The sequence below is a fragment of the Felis catus genome, chromosome B3 (genome assembly GCF_018350175.1).
Source record: "Felis catus isolate Fca126 chromosome B3, F.catus_Fca126_mat1.0, whole genome shotgun sequence".
Taxonomy (NCBI): Eukaryota; Metazoa; Chordata; class Mammalia; order Carnivora; family Felidae; genus Felis; species Felis catus.
The window spans coordinates 119,462,762-119,482,871 of record NC_058373.1 but is presented as its reverse complement, the minus strand read 5'-3'; the positions used below and the strand labels follow the sequence as shown (position 1 = coordinate 119,482,871).

Below are 20,110 nucleotides of genomic sequence, written 5' to 3'. Positions count from 1 at the left end.
TCTCCCTGCCGCTTGTAGGGGATTCTACAAGTGTAGATGGGCCACATTAAGGTTTTTCTGCAGGGTCCCTCGGCACTGCCCAGCAGACTGCTTGGCGGTAATGGCTAAGTCTGAAGCGCTCCATTCCCACCAGGGAGAGGAGTGAGACAGGCTATCCTGTGCTGGACATTTCCATAACTGGATACAACAGGAGATGTCCGTCACCTCACAGTCTCTATGATAGGCACTCCAAGAATTGTGCAGTGCACAACCTGTGCAGCTGTGTGCAGTGACCCCGAACCTGGCTTCTTCTCAGGAGGGAGATGTTTCGCAGTTCCCCCACAAAGTGCTCTGTAACTGGGCATGGCTGCTGAGGTCCCTTCTAGATTTCTCTGAAATGGTAACGTTGGGGTGGACCCCTGGGGCCATTTAGAGTGTTAATATGCACCTCCTTGACCCACACACGTACCTGAGACCCAGAGAGCTCAGGACCTGGGCGGGGTCTTGGCTAGCCGTGCACGAATAACAAAAAGATACAGACTCTGGGCAGATGCAGCCCGAGACATGCATTCTGGCTCTGCTTTGCCTCTAGGCCTGGTGGTCCCAACAGAGATCACGAAGAAGGAATATTCAGCCCAGTGCAGACACCTCTGGGTTGGTGGAGATGCCAAGCTCAGGCCTCTGAGTGCTCAGAGGAGAAGGGAGCCCAGCACATTCTAATACCTCTCCTGCTCCCCACGTAGGACAAGGGGGCAGGCTCCAGGAAAATGGTGTCTGCTTCCTGCGCCCTTTCTCGTGCCTTCCTTTCTCTCCTAGTTAAGCCTGAAGGCGAACATCTGGCCTGAGGCAGCCCCCAAATCTCTGGTGAAGCCTGCGTGTCTCCCTTTTCCAGGAATCTCTTCCTTTTCCGGGAATATCAGAACCTCGCTAGGTGTGATTACAGAGAGGAACTCCAGCCCAGCCCAGCCCAGGCGCTAGCCCTCGAAAATTCTCTGAGCCAGGAGCTCGTCACCTCCGATCTGCCCACAGCCTGCAGCAAAGCGATAGAGAAAGCTAGGGAACTTCCTCCTCCTCCACACTCCTTCTTCCGCACCACCATCGACAGCATTATGGTGCCCTGCTGTGCTAGATTTCCTACCCTCCTCTTTCCTCTCCTTGCCCTCCCCACACCAAAGCCACCAGCTCGGTGACATGCGGGAAGCAAATGTTGCACAAATGTCTTTTGGCCAATCACGTGGAGTCTACTTAGTGGGGTATAAGTGGAGTGAGGTGACAGGACGGCACCTGTCGGTGGGATGGGGACAACCACCCAGGAGCAAGCAGAGGGTCAGGGAGACCTCCCAGTGCTCGCCCCTGCCCTGACCCTAGTCTGACCCTGAGGGGGCGTCTAGAATTGTGGTTACAGTGGTGATTGCTTGGGTTAGGATTGGGTGGGACCAGGGATGTGATGAGGGTGATACCGTATTTCACAATAGGGTGGTGGTCGGGGTGAGATGAGAGGGTAACTTTAGTGTGGTGTTACAGTGAGATTTTAACCTTAGGGTTGTGGCTAGGGCTGGGTTAGGGCTGTGCTAGAGTTGAATTTAGGATTGTGGGGCTCTTTTTGCGTGTGGTATGGTGGTTATTTTAACCCACCGTTTGTGGAGCCTCATTGAGTGAGCTGGCCCTACTGTGCAAAGGACTCAACAGGCACCACCTAATAACGGGGACCATATGACGTAGTGGTTAAGAGCGTGGGTCATGAGTCAGACCTCTGTTTCGCTGATTCTTTTGCTCACAGCCATTTGATGCTGTGCATTCCTTCCCCTCCCTGCGTCTCAGTGTAAAAGGATGATTCTAACCCTGGCTGCCCAGGCCTGTGGGGAGAATAAAATAGAAGTGGGTAAAGTGCTGAGTCACAAGGCTAAGTGTTCAATACTCAACAGCTGATACTCTTTATCCGTATCAATCAGAGTTCCAACGGGAAACAGATGGCTCACTCGATGAGCTCAGTTTGATAAAGGGTCTATCTGCAAAGGCACGGAGAGGGTTAGAGGAAGTAATAAAAGGGATGGGATATCCCGGGGGTGGCTGTGTAGGGAAGTTCAAGGGGCCAGGGGCCAGCAGTTACTGGAACCAAAGTAGCTTCAGCCACAGGAGAAGGCCATGACAGGGCTGTGGCCTCTGCTAGAGGAACACACCGCTGCTGCCCCATGGTGCCCGTCAAGAGGGAGCTGGGAGGATCAATACTTCCACTCCCTCTCCTGCCCGCCTGCTGGGGTTCCCCTTCGGCTGAACAGGACTGGAAGGCAGAGGGTGACGGAGCCTTCTGGGGCCCAGAGTGGGGTGGAGAAAGGTCCGGAGGAGCGAGTGGAAGATCTCCAGCACATTAGTGGGTCCTCACGGTGACACTACGACGAGGACGTTCCTGTTAACCCCACTGCACAGTGAGGACACTGAGGGGAAGGGCCATTCCAGCCCAGCTCTACTCAAGACCACAGAGCCCTTGCCAGCCGCCATTTTGCTAGACAGCCTCTAGAGCAGGTGAGCTCAGGCAAGTGCAGAGCAGCAAGCCTGGTGTGGGAGCCACGGGGACTGGGGCAGGCAAGGCATCTAGGGACTTTTCGGAAGACCACGGGCACCGGAAACCAGCAAGAGCCTGGAGTAGATTCTCCACAGCCGTGGGTGGGGAACAAAGGCGGCTTGTTGGGGTCATTCAAATGTAATGTATACAGTTTCCAGCATCCAACTTAAAAAATAGTAACAATAAACATTTCAAGCTTGTGGCTGTCCTCGGAGCATTTAACTGACCCACGTCCTCTAGGATTTTTGTTTGAAAGGAAAAGGTTAGGGAGTGATGAAGAATCAAGAAGGGACTGAAAAGACAGTCAATGCTCTCTTTCAGATGCCCCAAGGGATGTTTGGCCCATCGGTTGCTTTGCACAGAACTGTGGGTACTCCATGAATGTCACCCTCTGGGTAGGGGTGTGTGTGTGTGTGTGTGTGTGTGTGTGTGTGCGCGCGCGTGTGTGTGGCATGGGTGGGAAAGCTGTATGAGAGAACATGCCTCAGAAATAATAATGGAGATTTTTTTTGGACCTTGTGAATTCTCCTTTTGAGTTCAAGGTTTTCAAATATATGTATATCAGGTTTCACCCCTTGTCTGGGACGTAGAGGAAGTTTCTGATTTATGGGCCCGGTAGCTTTTCCAGTTACACAATCTTTAAATCTGCCATCAGTTAATTAATTTGCCACCGTCAGAAAAGGCACTGTCAGCTTCCCAGGTGAAAATCGCTTTACCAAACTGGTACTGTGATAACAATAATAAAAAAGGGGCCCAAACGCGTGCTTGTGTCCACTTGGGGGACTAACGTGGAACTAACTGCATCAGGGTCTCACATTCCTCTCCTGATCACTGGCACGTGGGTCTGCACGTGGCTGTACACGCGCGTGCACACACGCACACCCCCCCCCCCACTGGAGAGGGCGCTAATGAGGAAGCGTTAAGGCTTGCGGGATAATTTCCTGGAAGAAGGTTAGAAAGGAGCAATGAATTAAGTGCAAAGTCGTCTGACAACCATGGCTGCAAGATTGGCTGCTTAGTACCCAGAGGGGCGTGTGTGTATCCGTCTGTCCGTCTGCGTGCGGATGACATAGTAAAGATTGCTAAATGATTTCCAATAACAAAATGTGAAAACACATAGTTCCTTTGTCAGCCACATAGCTGTGGTTTTGTGTCCGTGATTCATTGTGGAAGTGAGTAGCTGCGACAGGCATTTTGTGGGGTTTTTTTTGTTCTTTTTTCTCCTAAAAAAATATTTGTGAAAGGTCTAAAATTCAAGGAAGTCCAGTGCTGTTTGAAGAGAAAAATTCCCGTTCCTTGCAAAACGGAGATTGCAGATCAAAACCTCTGGAGCTACCACATTCCGGCTTCTAGCCAGCTGTCTACACTGCATTTCCCTCCCAGAGCCTCAGCCCCTGACCACTACCTGACATCCACTCCGCCCTCCTGTGCACCCACCAGGAGGCGGGGGTTGCCCCTTAATGGAATCTGGTCCTGGAAGGGGACCTCAGGCCACACTCTCGGGGAACATATTTCTTTCTTTTTTTGAGGTTCTTGGGTCAAGGTCAGAGGCTCTGGAGCAGGCAGTGGTGTGCAGGGAATTATGAAAGTAGTTATGTCTCAGAGAAGTCTGGGTCTGGACCTCAGCTCTGCCACTTAACAACTATGCAGCCACGAGCAAATGATGGAAACCTGACAAGCCTCAGTTTTCTTATCTATAAGATGGGACTGTCCGTCACTACCTTACAGAATAGTCAGGAGGGTTTACTAATACATGCAAATGCACCTGGCACCTTTGAAGTGTTCCGTGAGTGACACCCACTCTTATTTGTCCCTGCACTCTGGAGTTACCTGAGCCTTTTGTCGACATCAGAGAAGGAGCAGAGGTGACTAGAAAGTCTGAGAGGTTGCCCGGACCACACGAAGTGTTTCTGGCCCTAGTGAGGTTTCTTGCTATGGGCAAGGGTGAATATCGTCCATCAGAGGCAGGCAATGCTCAGGCCTTGAGACCCACCCCAGCACTGCCCTGCTGGTGGTGATCCTGGCCAGAGCAACAGCCTCCCTCTGCTTCAGTCTTCCCTTCTGTAAAACGGGGGGCGCTAGTTCCTATATCATAGGGTTGTTGTGCTAATCACGTGACCTGTCGAACATAGAGAGCCCAGAAAAAAATTTTAAAAATGAAACTCCTGTAGTAGATGTGTGGCACGTAATCAGTTGGTAGGTTTGGGCTGCTATAGTGCTGAACGGAGGCTCCTCGGGTTGGGGCCCCAGTTCTCATAGACATCTCCTTTTGTTGATGTCCTGGGGTAGAGTTTCAGCCCCTGGAAAAGCAGGCTGGCTGTGGGCTACCAGCACTTTGGCCTGCCCCTGAGGAGTATGTCACTGACCCAGGCCCCCCAGAGGGCCTATCGGGGCAGGTCCAAAAGGGGGATAGACTCATCTGACGTCACAGACCTGTGTTTGCTGTCCGGTAAGGCAGGCCTGCTAAGCTCCATACACGGGGATGTGTTATGGAGGATAGAGGGGTCCCAAAGGCCATGAGCTGGGAACTTGAGGGTTCAGGAGGTGGGCATTTCATGCCAACTTGGTGGTGGTGAAATGCCCATATACCAGGCTCTCCGTGGCTTTGGGAAATGGTCCTAGCTCAATGCCCTTGTCCTCAAGCTCTCTCCTCTCCCTGCTTCACCTTCAGCCCCTCATCTCCTCTAATCTCCCAGAGCGCTTGCCATGCCCACCACCACACCACGACAGCAGCTCCGAGGAGAGCACCATCAAGGGCGTGATGAGCTTCTGCACATGAGATGCACAGGTCAAGCCCCAGACTCTTGGCTTTACAGCTCAGTCCCAAAACACAGTTCTCAAGCTGCCATGATAGTAGAGGGGTTTGGAGTACAGGCTCTGGAACCAGGATATCTGTAGGCTGTGTTTGATTCCCAGCTCTGTTAGTCACTGGCTGTGTGACTTTGGACGAGTTACCTAGCTTCTCTGTGCCTCATCAGTAAAATGGAGATAATAATAATACCTACTTCCTAATTTTAAAGATAAATTAGTTAATATATATATAAAGTGCTTAAAATCGTGCCTGGAAGTAATAATACCTACTTCCTAATTTTAAAGATAGTTAAATTAGTTAATATATATATATATATATATATATATATATATATATATATATATATATAACGTGCTTAAAATCATGCCTGGCATGTTGTAAGCACTGTGTAGCTACTTACTATTATTGACTGTCATCCTCGGCCCCTTCTGTTTTCCCTTTAACCAGACAGGCCTCCTTCTTGAACACCACCTGTTAACAGCACATGCCTGAATTTGTCCCCTTGTGCTCACGGTTCTCTCCCCACTCCTTTTCTCCGGCTCATATCACACAACCACTTAGAAAGCCTTCCCCACGCATCTAGCTGTGAGATTCCTGGCCCCTGCTGCTTTCCTATCTTGGACTGTTATGAATCACTCACATGCAGGGTCTTGTCCCAGGGCTGGTATGTATGGGTGTGTGTGCCATGGCCTGCACGAAGATGCTGCTCAGGGAATAAATGTGGCTAAAATCTAGCCTGTGTTCCGCTCACCCGGCTCTGGCACCGGGAAGGAAATGGGGCAGCTTCTGTGAACTGGCCGCCCCGAGGGGCCCCTTGTCTAGTTTACAGCAAGGCCCCAAGTGCTGGCCCTCCCCCGCCCTCTGCCTCCCTGTTTGGAGGGAGCAAGGTGCCTTTCCTACTGTGCCCACATGGGACTATGCACCTTATAAGGTGCCCATAAATGCACGTTGGAAGCGGGGGAATGATGAATTCGTGACATCCAGGCTCCCCACAAGCCGACAAGTCTTCCGCGGGGGAGCCGGAGCCAAAGGCTTCAGACTGCCCGCTGGCACCGGCTGGCTGAAGGATGGGGCCCGGCCAGGGCTGGAGAGAGAGCTCCAGTGAGGCGGGAGGGTTGGAAGAGGCCCCTGGGACGGTGGAAGTTCACGTGGTAACTATTTGGGGACAGTAGCTATGTGCCCAGCACTGTGTGACTCCCTGGAGAATATAAAGAGGGTGAGACTCGATCCCTTGCCTTTCTCTCTGGGGGGATCTGTGTTCCTGGCCAAGCTGCAGCCCTTGGGGTGGTCTGCTGGACCCAGAGGGAGGCAGAGGAACTCTTGGAAAGGCCCTTTCCTCTGGGGAAAGGGCGACGACCCCAGTAGTTTGACACTTGGGCAAGGTAGGTAGAAACTAAGGGGCATTTCTGGGGACCAGGGCAGCCTGCTCAGGCTCTCCTGCCCTATTCCCTTGCCCAGCCAGGAGAGAAAAAAAAGGCAATGCAGGGTCTCCAGGGGCCAGGGCTTGGCCACCTGACAGCATACGAGGCAGGCTGCTCAATAGAAAAGGGTATGTCGACATGGGGGGTCTAGAGGGTGGAGGAGAGAGATGAGGCCTAGAGGGGTCTTTGAACCCTTGGGATACGAGGCAGCAACTACTTCAGGGCTGCTTTGGAGGCGGGGGTCAGGCCCAGGCCAGGCTTGTGCTCCACAGACATTCCCCGGGACACGCACACCTCCCGCCAACCTCTGCCTCTTATTCACCTGCAGTGAAACAGGGGTGCTCTTTCCTCCTGAGCTGCCTGGGAGAGCAAAGCGGCCAGAGACTGGGATCTCAGACTCCCCCAGGAGTCTGCCCCCAGCCTGGTAGAGGCATCCCCTGGGGTCTGTGTCCCACATCTCCAGAACTCTCAGGCCTGGGTGTGGCCACAGTGCTAGAGACTCAGACCTCAGAGCTTGGGGATATGACTCACAGGCAGCTGACGGGGGCCGGGCTGGGGACTCCAGCTGACCACTGAGGCCCAAGGGATTAGGCACAGCAGGGTAAGCATAGCAGGGTTAGTGGCAGGAGAGGTCTTGAGACAGCCAACTCTCGGACATTTCAGGAAGGCACCAGGGAGTGAGTGATACCACATCAGCGTGCCAGGAAGCAGGCAGGGGCGGGGTCCCCTGGGCACCACCCCACTGAGCTTGCCATGGGCCTGGAGGCCTATGGATTCCTCTCTGGCATGCAGGAGCACAGATCCACTATTCCTGGGACAAAAAGCTCCCGCCTCAGGGGCGCCTGGGTGGCTCAGTGGGCTAAGCGTCCAACTTCAGCTCAGATCATGAGCTCACAGTTCATGGGTTCGAGCCCTGCGTCAGGCTCCGTGCCAACAGCTCGGAGCCTGGAACCTGCTTCGGATTCTGTGTCTCCCTCTCTTTCTGCCCCTCTCTTGCTCGTGCTCTGTCTCTGTCTCTCTCTCAAAAGTAAATAAACATTAAAAAAAGAAATCTCCTGCCTCTTCGGGGTCACCGTGTCACTGAAGCCAGGGTCAACCCTGGCTCTTTAAAAGCCCTTCCTCACACTGTGCTGAAAGTGGCTCCCCTGTGCATGGTCCTGGGTCTGTCCTCTGGAAATCCAGTCTCCTTCCTGCCTCAGGCCTCCTCGTATCTGATGACAGATACTGCAGTTTGGGGGAAGGTAGCAAGGTTTAGGAGGGTCCTAATTCCCCCAGGCACAGTCAGGGGACCCTAGCGCCTGGGGTATGAGCGAAGCCTTCAAGGGACAGAGAAGACAGTCAGAGGAGCCAGGAGAACCTTCTAACTGATAGTTACAGGCCAAGATAGACTTTCGGGGTGCAAATGCTGACTCCTCCATTTTTGATACCGTACTGTCCAATGTGGTAATCACCAGCCACATGGGGCTGTTTAAATTTAATGTGATGTAAAACTCAGTCACTCAGCCACACTAGCCACATTTCCAAGTTTCAAACGTGGCTGGTAGCGTATTGAATAGCACGGACTATAGAGCATTTCCATCAGCACAGAAAGCTCTTTTGGACAGAGTGATGCTAGACAAATGACCTTGAACAAGTTTCCTTGACCTCTCTGTGCCTCAGTTTCCTTTTCTGAAAAACGGGGCTAATGACCGTGCCTAGCCCCTAAGGTGGTTATGAAGATTAGATATCATAATGCAAATGTAATAATTAATACACAGCCCAGAATTAGTGCTCAATATATTCATTATCATTGTCTAAGACACAGGGGACAGGGTTCAAGCCCTCCCCTCCTGACAGTGTCATCAGAGAACCCATCACCGTGGCACGTCTTGTACCCAGATGCTGAAGAGTGACAGCTGACAAGTCTTAGCCAGCCTGGGTCTCACCTGCTCAGCCACCGAGCCGCGCATCGTCTAGAATCAGTGGGCTCCCGGCTCCTATGTCACCACCGCCACAGTGTCCCCTCCTCCTTATCCACCCTGGCTGGGTGGCCCCTTGCCCTCTGCTGAGGCAAGGCAGGTTTGTGGCCGTGCCTGGAGCAGGATGTCTGGCGACAATGTCTTGGGTCCCCCAGGGTTTGGCACAAGGGCTGGCTGACCCTGGCCTGGGCGTGACGCCTGCCTGGCCTGAGGAGAGAAGGGGTGGAGCTTCCCGGGCCTCGCAGCACCCAGATCCTCAGGGGAGACTGAGCCCCTTGGGAGGCGCTAGGGCCTGGTCACCTGCAATTGGCTAAGCCTGCAGTCACAGGAGGGCCAGAAGCAGAGATGGCCTTCTGGGAACGCCCTCCTGTCTCGGTGCTCCTCCTACCTCTCTGGCTGCTCCTTCCCCGACACCTTCACGGCCTCTTCCTCTGCCTGCCCTCAGGGGACCCCTCCTCCACCGTGCCTCTTCCCTCTTCACCCCTGTATTTCTCAAAGTGTTTAGGTGTCAGGGTGCCTGGAAGTCATAAGGAATGCCATCCATGTACTCCGTTCCATGATTAGAGCCGGGAACTGTTTTATTAGCAGAAACTATGACGATCGTCTGTGTGTTCAAAACAAAAACCCAGCTCTAGGCACACGCGTGTGTCCGTGAAAAGAACCTGCTGTCAGGTGAAGGGGACGGCCGCCACGTTTTCTGTTAATGGTCACTTACTGCTTGTTCGTTTGTCTTATCGCGTGCTAGCAGACAGATGGTAGCAGGTGCCCCAGGCTGGAGACAAATTTATGGGCACAAAACTTAAAACTGAGGCCAGCCTATTCATTAACACATCTTCCCTCCTGAAACGGGGAGGCGTTAGCAGAGTTAACGCCTCAGTCCAACAGGGAGCTCTGAAGCGTGGTTTGTTCGACGCGCTCCCCCTGAGTGGTGTCAGCCCTCCCCCTTAACTCTGTATCCACCACCTCTGTCTACCCTTACGAGTCTCCCCTCTCCTGACTGTATCCTGTCTCTCTCCTGACTGCTGCGTCCTGAGGGCTTCCCCGTGGAGATCCATCCTGAGCCACCCGACACTCGTCCTGCCTGAACTGAGCCACTTCTTGGATCTCCCAGTTGAGATGTTGGTCCGTGGAGCTCCCTCCACCCATTGGTCGGGAAGTCTCTGTGTCTTAAAAAGCCCTTGAATCCAGGCTTTCTTCTTGGTCCCGGCCTTGGTCCCTGCTAGTCTAGAGCACAGCCAAAACCTTCCAGCTGGCCTCCAGCCCTCCCCTCTCTGGTCCATCTACACTGGGTAATCTTTTACCAGAGTAACAATCATTTGAAAAGGCCCATCTCATCATGTCCTAGACCTGCGTGAAGACCACGAACATCTCAAGGCTAATATGCGGCTCCCCTGTGCCCTCACACCTTTGCTGGGGAGCTGGACCCTTTGCCCAGGCTCCATGGGAGCAGAGAGGGTCTGAGGGTCTTTGCCATCCTTGACCTCAGTGCCTGGCATGTGGCAGGCATTCAGTAAGTGCTTCTTGAAGGAGTGAAAGAAGGTGGGCTTCTCCAAGGACCTCCTCACCCACTCAGTTGAGCCCAGACACCTCTCTGGTATTTCATGCTGTCCATCATATGAACTGGCGCCTGTCTTTCTTTAACCCTGCAAAATCTCAGCGTCCCCATCTGTAAAATGGTGATACAGAAATAACAAACGGAGGGGTAGTTCTAGGATGAACTTACCTGGTTCGGTAACCTGGCTTCTGCCCTTAGGAGTTCTGTAACCTTCAGGAAGGGAGAGAAACTTGCTACTCTGTTTCCTTGACTGTAAAATGGGATAATGGGTAATTCTCAGAGGTACTGAGGGGCCTACATGAGATACTATGTGCACTGCGCGTTATTGGCATGGAGCCTGGCACAGAGCGAGCCTTCATTAAATTGTGGCGCAGTTTATGCCCCGCCCACCCCCCTCCTGCGGCCTCCCACCCCACATACATAGGTAACCACTGTGATTAATTTCCAAGGTAGCCTTCCAAGGTTGCTTGATAAATATGCAAATAAATGCAGCACGTATACTTATTTTCTCTACTTTTACACAAAAATTTACATGCCCCACACCAGGAGCCAGCAAGCTTTTCCATAAAAGGCCAGATAGTAAATATTTCAGGCTTTGTATGACATAAAGTTTCTGCAAGTACTCAGCTCTGCCATTGTAGGGCAAACACAGTCACGGACAATGAGTGTGGCCGTGTGCCAACTAAACTTTATTTATGGAAACCTAAATTTGAATTTCACATCACTTTCTCATGTCGTGAAATACATTCTTCTTTTTGACCTTTTCCAACCATTTAAATAGATTAAAAAATATTATGTCACTGTCCATACAAAAACAGTCAGTGGGCCACATTATGGCTGGTTTATTTTTCGCTTAAAAAAATTTTTTTTGAAGTTTATTTATTTTGAGAGAGACAGAGAGAGTGAGCAGGGGAAGGACAGAGAGAGAGGGAGAGACAGAATCCCAAGCAGGCTCCACAATTCAGTGTGGAACCCAATGCAGGGCTTGAACTTATGAACCGTGAGATCATGACCTGAGCTAAAACCAAGAGTGGGAAGCTTAACCGACTGAGCCATCCAGGCGTCCCTTTTTCACTTTTCGTTGTGTCTTAGAGAGCTTTTCCGATCGATGTAAAGGAACTGCTGCTTTCTGTTTCGAAGGCATATGACTTCATCTCATGGATGTATCTTAGTTTGTTTAACCAATCTCCTACTGAAGGACACTTAAGTTGTTTCTATTCTTTGCAAATATTTTGCTATTACAAAATAGTGCTGCTATGAATAATCTTGTTCATCCATCACTTTGGACATTAACAAGTGTCTTAGGTCACATTCCTCTGGAGGTGGAGCTGGGACACGGATTCGGGTGTGTGTGATTTATTGGGGGATTGCCAAGGGAGGGAGGGAAGCAGAACGGGAAGGTGGAAAGAGCCAAGCAAGGACTGGTCCCAGAGAAAGGGAGCACAACGCCTGATGGAGGGTGGAGCTTGCAGAGCTATCCCACCTTGAGGCAAGGGGCAGGGGTTTTGAACTTCCCATTGGTTGTGGGAGGGGCTTGTCAGGTGGTTGCATCCACCCAGGGCAAGGAAGAAGCCAGCAGAAGGTGCACCAGCTGCAAAGGGGACCTGGGAAGGGTGGCAGCAGCACCTTCCATGGCAGGTTTAATCTGCAGCATCGTCTTGGAGGTGGAGAGGCAGGAGCGAAGCACAGGTGCGTTGCAGTGTGGATAGACTTGCCACATCGCTTTCCATGAGGGCAATTTCGCTGGATCGATTTACGTTCCCACCAGCAACATTTGAGAGTGCCGGTTTCAGCACAATCCCGCCACATTAGTCTATTATTAAACTTTTGAATTTTTGCTGATCTAATGGATTAAAAATACCACCTCAGAGTCATTTTCTTTTGCACATCTCTTAGAATGAGCGTACTGTCATGTGTTTAGCAAACATTTGTATTTTTTTTCCTGTGAACTATTCCTATTCCTTTGCTGATTTTTCTTTTAGGGCTGTTGGTCTGTCTTTTCCATCTCCAGGCGCTCTCTATATATTATGGAGATGGGTCCTTTGTGATAGGAGTTGTACGTATTTTTCCGTTTTGCCATTTGTCTTTTTACTTTAAGGGTTTTGGCCACACAGATGTTTTTATCATAGGGCTGTTTGGACAAGTAAGTGATACATTATGTAAAACACCTGGAATGATGCCTGCTACCCTGTAGGCACTGACTGGATATTATTTCCTTCCCGTCCCTCCCCTCCATTCTATGCTTAATCCAACCATGCTCATTATTTTCCCCTAAATATGGCCCATGCTTCCCCCCTCCATGGATTTTCTTGTTATTTTTCTTATCTGCAATGTCTTCCTCCTCCTATTGGACAGTGAAAATCCTACCCATCTCTTAAGCCCCAGCTCAAATGTCATGGTCTTTCCTTCTTTTTTTTTTTTTTTTAATTTTTTTAAAACATTTATTTATTTTTGAGAGACAGAGTATGAGCAGGGGAGGGGCAGAGAGAGAGGGAGACACCAGAATTCGAAGCAGGCTCCAGGCTCCAAGCTGTCAGCACAGAGCCCGACGCGGGGCTCGAACTCACAAACCACGAGCTCATGACCTGAGCCGAAGTCGGACGCTTAACCGACTGAGCCACCCAGGCGCCCCGTCATGGTCTTTCTTAAATCTGAATTCCTGTACCTCTTTAGCCACTACAGTCCACCTTGGATCCTAGTTTTTTGCACACACTTCCCTTGCTTTTCCTGAACCTCAGTTTCTTTACCTATAAGATGGAGCTGCTGTGGGAAATATTTATTTTTATTCCCAAATGATGCATGTTTACTGTAAAAAGTTTCAAATTTTTTACTGAAAAAAGTTTCACATTTTTTACTGAAAACAGTTCCAAAACTATAGAAACAGGGGCAGCCTCTGTTTACAGACCCTTCCAGATCTTTCCTGTCCCTGATTCAATATCTATAGGGGGAGAGAGAAGTTTTTCTGAAGACACAAACCTGGAAGCATACTATCCATATTATTCTGCAACTTACTCGCATTCAATAAAATAACGTGGATGAGATGATGCATTTAAAGCACCTGGCTCAGTGCTCAGTGTGATAGCTCTAACTACTCTGTGCACCTTCTTAGTGATGTTTTTAACCTTTCTTTTAGCAGCGGAAGGCTTTTCAATCAAAATGGTATTTGGAACCCCAACCTCTAAATTAGATGGAGTGGAGGTCCTACAATGTTTGGTCCTTTGCGGAGTTGTATATATCCTAGTACTTTGCGTTCTGGCTGGGGTGCACTTGGATGGGGTGGAAGGTATGGAGGCCCTCATCCAGTTGTCTCCCCATTGCTCTTGAAAATCTCAGTGTAAAATATCTTTTAAGGATGGCAGGATATGGGCACACCACAGTTAACTGAGCGGCATCACGGGACGCACTGTCCAGGCAGTTTTCACTTGGGTCTAAAGATCCCAGCCGGCAAGGACAGGAAGTCTTCTCCCCCAAATTGGTCGAAAGAGCCCAAATGTGCTCAGACTAGAGCAGACCTTGGGCGATCATGTTGCCCAGTGGCTTCCCCTTGGCTTGGTGCTAGCCTGTCATGAATTTTTTATTGGTCCATGGAGAAACGAAAATAAAGTCAATATGGTAAGGTTTCTGTCAAGTTAAGCTTTAGTCAAGTGTTTCTTTTGACATTGAAATGTCTTTTATTTCATGGAATTATGGCGGTAATAATTGGTAGGGGTGTGTGTGTGTGTGTGTGTGTGTGAGAATTTCTTACTTACCTAAATAAAAAAATTGGCAACTTTATGTTTTTCCTCTACATTTGTTTCAAGACTTTACTGATCCACAAGATCCTAAAGTCTAGAGACAGCTGTTTTGGTTCATTGTGGCTGCTTTGCCAGGACTTCCCTGGAACAATCCCAGAGAGATAGCAACTTCTATTCTTGTGCCAGGAGAGTTCGAGAACCGCTATCCTTTGATGAAATCGAAGCAGCTCTTCCAAAGCTGAGTGGACACGACCTCTCCCAAAGGGCTGTGGTCCAAGAAAGTCACCTTCTCAGTGAACCTCTAGCTTGCCTCTGTCACCACCACGCTTGTCCTTAAGGGGGCATTGCTTCTTTAGACCACTCTGGGCAGAACATGATGCCACAGCCTTTTCTTGACGTCCCATAACCTGGGGCATACGAACAAGCTTTTGCTGACGGCTTGTGGTTCACTTAAAAGAAATGAGTACAAAGATTAACACAAAGCCAGGCTACTGGGCTTACAGACTCCGCAGCTCACAGTCTGCACCCCACCCTAGATGCCTGTGGTCTTCGAAGTGCTGATGGCACGAGTGACCAGCCAGAGACCAAGGGACCTGTACCCCTGTTCACATGGTGGACCTCAGTGCCCCCCTCCAAGGACTGAGCTGGGGCTTATGAAGGGAGATGGCAATTTCCTTATAGGGGTACTTTCGGTGGAGGAGATAGAAACTATCAAAGAACCAGGGGCTTCCTCCTTTATTCTGGGAGCCTCTCAGACTGGGAAGAACTTTTCATTTCTGTCATTTATCCTCACATCCCCATCACAGCAGTAGATGATGATGGATTGGGTTCAGGAGACTCTGGTTGTTAAAATTTGTGTGAACACGAGATTGGGCACTTGGCCCTTGACGTATAAGGATGTGTGGTAGTAAAACAAAGCATTTGGGGAAGTCTTTTATTCTCCTTAGATAAATAAGAACTTTCAGGGTCTTGTCTAAAGTGTATCTAGCACTGGGGCACCTGGGTGGCTCAGTTGGTTAAGCGGCCGACTTCAGGTCATGATCTTGCAGTTCATGAGTTCGAGCCCCATGTCTGTGCTGACAGCTCAGAGCCTGGAGCCTGCTTCAGATTCTGTGTCTCCCTCTCTCTGCCCCTCCCCTGCTCATGTTCTGTCTCTCAAGAATAAATAAAAATGTTTAAAAATATAAAAATAAATAAATAGATAAATAAATAAAGTGTATCTAGTGTATCTAGCACTTTTGTTGTTATTGTTGTTCATGTGATTTTAAATTTGGGGCATATTTTTCAACTTGTGACCATTTGTTTATATTTGCAAAGCAATCCCATGGCCTCACTGTTTCTCTTAGCCCTCACTGCAGCCCCTTGAGGTGGTATCACTATTCCCATTTTGCTAATGAGGAATTTGAGGCTCAGAGGAGCTAAGGGACTTGCTCAAGACCATTCTTCTAGAAGAGGAAGAACTGACATCTGCCCGGCCTAATCCCGTTCTCTCTCCTCGGTACAGCCAGGTCCTATCTACAACTAGGGAATGCATGACTTTCTTTGTGGGCGGTGGTTTTTTCTTCTCTGCAACATTAACCTCTAGCCTTAGGATTTGGACTCAGGAATCTTGGGGCCATTAGCACTGAGTTCCATTAGAGAAACAAGTGACAGCAGCGACAACGATGACAACAAACCGCCAAGAAAGCATCCTTTGAGTTTCCACCTTGACCAGATTGGGGATCTCTTTGTTGGTCAAGTTCAAAACGGTGAAGAGCTGGGCAGAACATGAGCTACTCCCTTCATCTTTCTAAGGTGCTTTGTGACGATGGCACTAAGCTGAGCCGTGGCACCAGCCTGGTGCCACCAGGAGGAGACTCCCACCAACCCCCTGCTCGTTCTCTCTCTCTCAGGCACGCTCTGGGAAGCTATTGAAAGGATTGTGTTTTCTGCTGCAGCTGGTTGTGTTACTCTTCTCCTAGGAGTGAGGAGCAGGTGCCTGAGGCTTGGGCTCCCCATTCTGGCCCATTACATCTCCCAGAACTTCTCAAGTGGCTAACAGGACCTCTCTCCCACTCCAGACCCCAAATCCGGGAAGCAGGGTGAGGCATGGTTCATGCCCGTCAGAGTAAGGATTTGTTGCTGGTGGCCCTGGAAGGAAGAGCCTCATTAAAGCCTAAGGGAGCCAAGCTTTGAGCAAAGGGGCCTGGGGAAGGGTCAAACATTTCCTGGGGAAGCACTGGGGTGCTGGCCTCTGGCAACTCTCCTAATTTGGCTTCTGCCAGGGAAGGATAAGAGGAAGTTTGCTCATGGCCTAAGCACCCAGGGTCAACAAAACTGGAGTAGGGGCAGCAGAGGGAGAGGGTCCCAGGACCTTGGGCAAGGAATCCCAAGTAGGGTTGGGACCTACTGGGGGAAGGAGCACCCTCCAGGCCTGAGCAGATGCTTCTAGGCTGAGCTTCCATCGTGGTCTGGGCTGGTCTATTGGGTGGCACAGGAGTCAGGATGCTCTAGGTTGGAATCCTGGGGCCCAATCCCAATTTACCTGTTGTCTAATCTTGGACAAGGAATTGCTCCCTCAGCTTCAATGGCCCCAGTGTGATCCCACTCGCCACGGGCCAGACACCATCATATACAGGTTCATATACATTGTGAAGTGATGGGATATTTACAATGGAGGCTGCTTTGTAGAATGGCCTGGTAATAAACATATGAGTAACACGTTCACATTTGTGAGACAAACAACTCAAACGGTTAAGATGTCAAAGGCCAGGAGCGGAAAGTTTTCAAGGCAGTGAATAGATCCATGAAGAACATGTCAACTCAGAAGTAATAAAGGAGAGAAAAGCAACAATGAAGTACCATTTTATCCTTAATTAGCCAAGCATGAGAAATTAATAATACATTAGGGTGTCGAGGGTGCCCTCTGAGTGGTACGTTACTACCTTTGATAGAACCTTCTCTGAAAGCAAGGCACCAGTGTGCACCTAGAGCCAGACATGTTTAGAACCTTTGAGAGGGTCATTCTAGTCCACAGAATTAATCCTAAAATAATAGTCCTTTTTAAATGTCTGTTATACATATTTTTCAAATATACGGAATAAAATAGTATAGTATAGCGAATCCCCCTATACTAAAGGGATATTTTAACAGATGGAAAAAAGCCACATGAGTACGTATGTCCACAGTTAAAAATTAAAAACAGTGAGGGCACCTTGGGTGGCTCGGTAGGTTAAGCAACTGACTTCGGCTCAGGTCATGGTCCCACAGTTTGTGATTTCGAGCCCCACATCTGGTGAGCATGAACCCCACTTCGGGCCCCATGCTGACAGTGTGGAGCCAGCATGGGATTCTCTCTCTCTCTCTCTCTCTCTCTCTCTCTCTCTCACTCACTTGAGCCCTCTCTCCAAAAATAACTAACTAAATAAATAAATGTTTCATAAAAAAATTAAAAACAATCTATGTAACAGGCGAATGTCTGAATAAATTGTGATTTGTCTTCTGATAGACTATCATGTAGTAATTGAGATGCTAAAATATGAAAACTGAAATTGTATCAAGTATGATCTAATGTTAAGTGAAAAAAATAATAACTCAAGGTGCACCTACAGGCGATGACAATAGGGTAAGAACATAGATTTGAGCAAAGGTTGAAAGGAAACATGCAGGGCGCCTGGGTGGCTCAGTCGGTTGAGCGTCCAACTTCAGCTCAGCTCACGATCTCGCTCGCAGTTTGTGCGTTCAGGCCCTGTGTCGGGCTCTGTGCTGACAGCTTGGAGCCTGGGGCCTGCTTCAGATTTTGTGTCTCCCTCTCTCTCTGCCCCTCTCCAGCTTGCACTCTGTCTGTCTGTCTGTCTCTCTCTCTCTCAAAAATAAATAAAAACATTAGAAAGAAAGGGAATGTCCAAAGTATTTGAGGGGTGGGGGCAGGGGGATGATGAACTCGATTTTTTTTCTCCTTGAATATTGTTGTATTATTTGCACAATGAAAATAAATGAGAGGGATATTCTAGGCTCTGCCTCCCAAATCAATCTATGAATGAGCATTTGCTGGGCACGTAGCCCACAGGTAATTTGTGTTAAGGGTTGAATTATGAAGTGGCAGGGGGTAGGCACAGGACTCAGTTGGGGGGCAGAGCTTGACTGCTAAGAGTCTCAAAGACTCTCAGAATGTCAGAGCCACAGGAGACCAGTCTAACACCTTCATTTTGTAGTCGAGGGCCCTGAGGCTCAGAGAGGCTCTGACTCACCCAGAACAGCCCAGCAAAAGCCTAGCTATTCCTCGTAGGGAACAAACTGGCGGACCTTACCTCACTCCCCCTACCTCAGGGCACCTCCATATCCCTGAGTCACTGCACATAGATGGGGAGAAGGCAGCCAAACAGACAGCACTCTTCTAGTGCAGAGGCAGCGGGGTGGGTGGTCCGAGCGGGGACAGAGAGCACAGGGATGCTGCTTCTAGGTGGTAAACCCCTGTACCATGATTATCTCCACAGGACCCTGAGTGGGCTCAGCCAGACGCAGCCCTCCCAGCAGCACGTGGGGTTGTCCCGGACGGCCCGGCTTTACCCAACCACCGCAGCCAGCGGTCAGCTCACCTCCAATGCCCTGCCCGCAGGGCCAGGCCTTGAGCGGAGGGATGGCACCCAGCAGGCGGCGTATCTGGACCACCCGTCATCCCCCTGGGGTAAGGATGCCCCGTCTCAAGGTCCTGGAAGAGCAGAGCATCTAAATTGCTGACCTTCCCCTCCACTCTCACAGAGGGGCTGAGTTTCACCTTGTCACTCATCCTCTCAGCCAATCAACCAACAGTCGTCAAATGCCTGCTTTGTGCCGGGCTCCAAGGGTCCCAAACCAGCTGATCGGAGACTTTGCCCCTGTCACATGTCCTGCCTTTGCTTCCTTCATATCCAGCCGTGAACCTCACCTCCCTGACCCTGTTCCTTCCACCTCATTCTTCCTGCAAAGCACAACCCTCCTGGACCAACCTGACCAGTTGCTTTCTTAGCACCCACAGCCGGGCCTCTGCTTTCTAGAGGAGACACCTGACCATCCCTGCAGGTTCATGCCTCTGCATATTCTGGTCATTGCCCAACCGTCCTTCCCCAGGTGCCTGCTCTCTCTCTCTCTCTCTCTCTCTCTCTCTCTCTCTCTGTCTCTCTCTTTTTCTGTTTCTCTCTCATCCCTCAGAGCAGCTACTCCAAGCTGCCCCCACTTCCCCAAGTGCCATCCCGTCAGCACATGGGCACCCTGCCACCCCTGGGAGAGCTCCTCACCTTCCTGCCCACCTGCCTCACCATGTGACCATGCACACGATGCCCTTACCTACACCTGTCCCTGAGCTGACCTCTTTTCTTTTTTTTTCCCCATTTTAAAAGTTGAGGTGAAATTCATATAAAATTAACCATTTTAAAGTGGACGCATCAGTGAGTTTTAGTGGATTCATAATTTTGCACAACCACCACCACTATCTAATTCCAGAACACTGTCATCACTCCAAAAGGAAGCCGCATGCCCATTAAGCCTCTTTCCCAAGCTCCGGGCCCCGCTAGTCTACTTTATCTCTACAGATTTGCTTATCTTGGACATGTCGTAAACCGAGCCTGTCCCATATGTAGCCCTTTGTGACTTCGTGTAATGTTTTCGAGGTTTATCCCTGCCCGTATTCGTTCCTCTTTTTAGTCTGTGACCACCTTTCTTGCCATCTTGGAAAGGGGGGCGTCCACCTTCTTGATTCCTCTAGAACACTAGACCATCCCTTGCCCTCCCCCCTGCACCTCTCTCCTCCCTCTTCACGCTGTCTCCTCTCCCAGCCGCTTCCCATCAGCAAATATACTTGGTCAGCTCTCCATGCTCATACCCGTGCATGGGCACACACACACACACACACACACACACACACACACCCCACTTCCCTTGGGCTTCCTCTCTATCTCTCCTCTCACGGGCTAGCTTCTTGAACACACGGTCTATGTAGACTTTTAAACCTCCCTCCTCTACCCCTCTCCCTCTGGCTTCCCTCCCTGGGCTCCCCATGCTGAATGAACACCTCTCCTCTGTATTTGCACTGCCACCACCTGTGTTACAGAACCAGCTGGGACGGCCAAAG

The 20,110-nt window shown here is 50.2% G+C and overlaps 1 protein-coding gene across 1 annotated transcript in view; it reads left to right on the top strand.

Moving 5' to 3' along the window:
• Positions 1-20,110, top strand: part of LTBP2 (latent transforming growth factor beta binding protein 2) — a 106,261-nt gene that overhangs the window by 32,352 nt on the left and 53,799 nt on the right. The window contains 1 exon segment of the mRNA XM_023255858.2: positions 18,498-18,688. Within this exon segment, the coding sequence (XP_023111626.2) occupies positions 18,498-18,688 (191 nt within the window).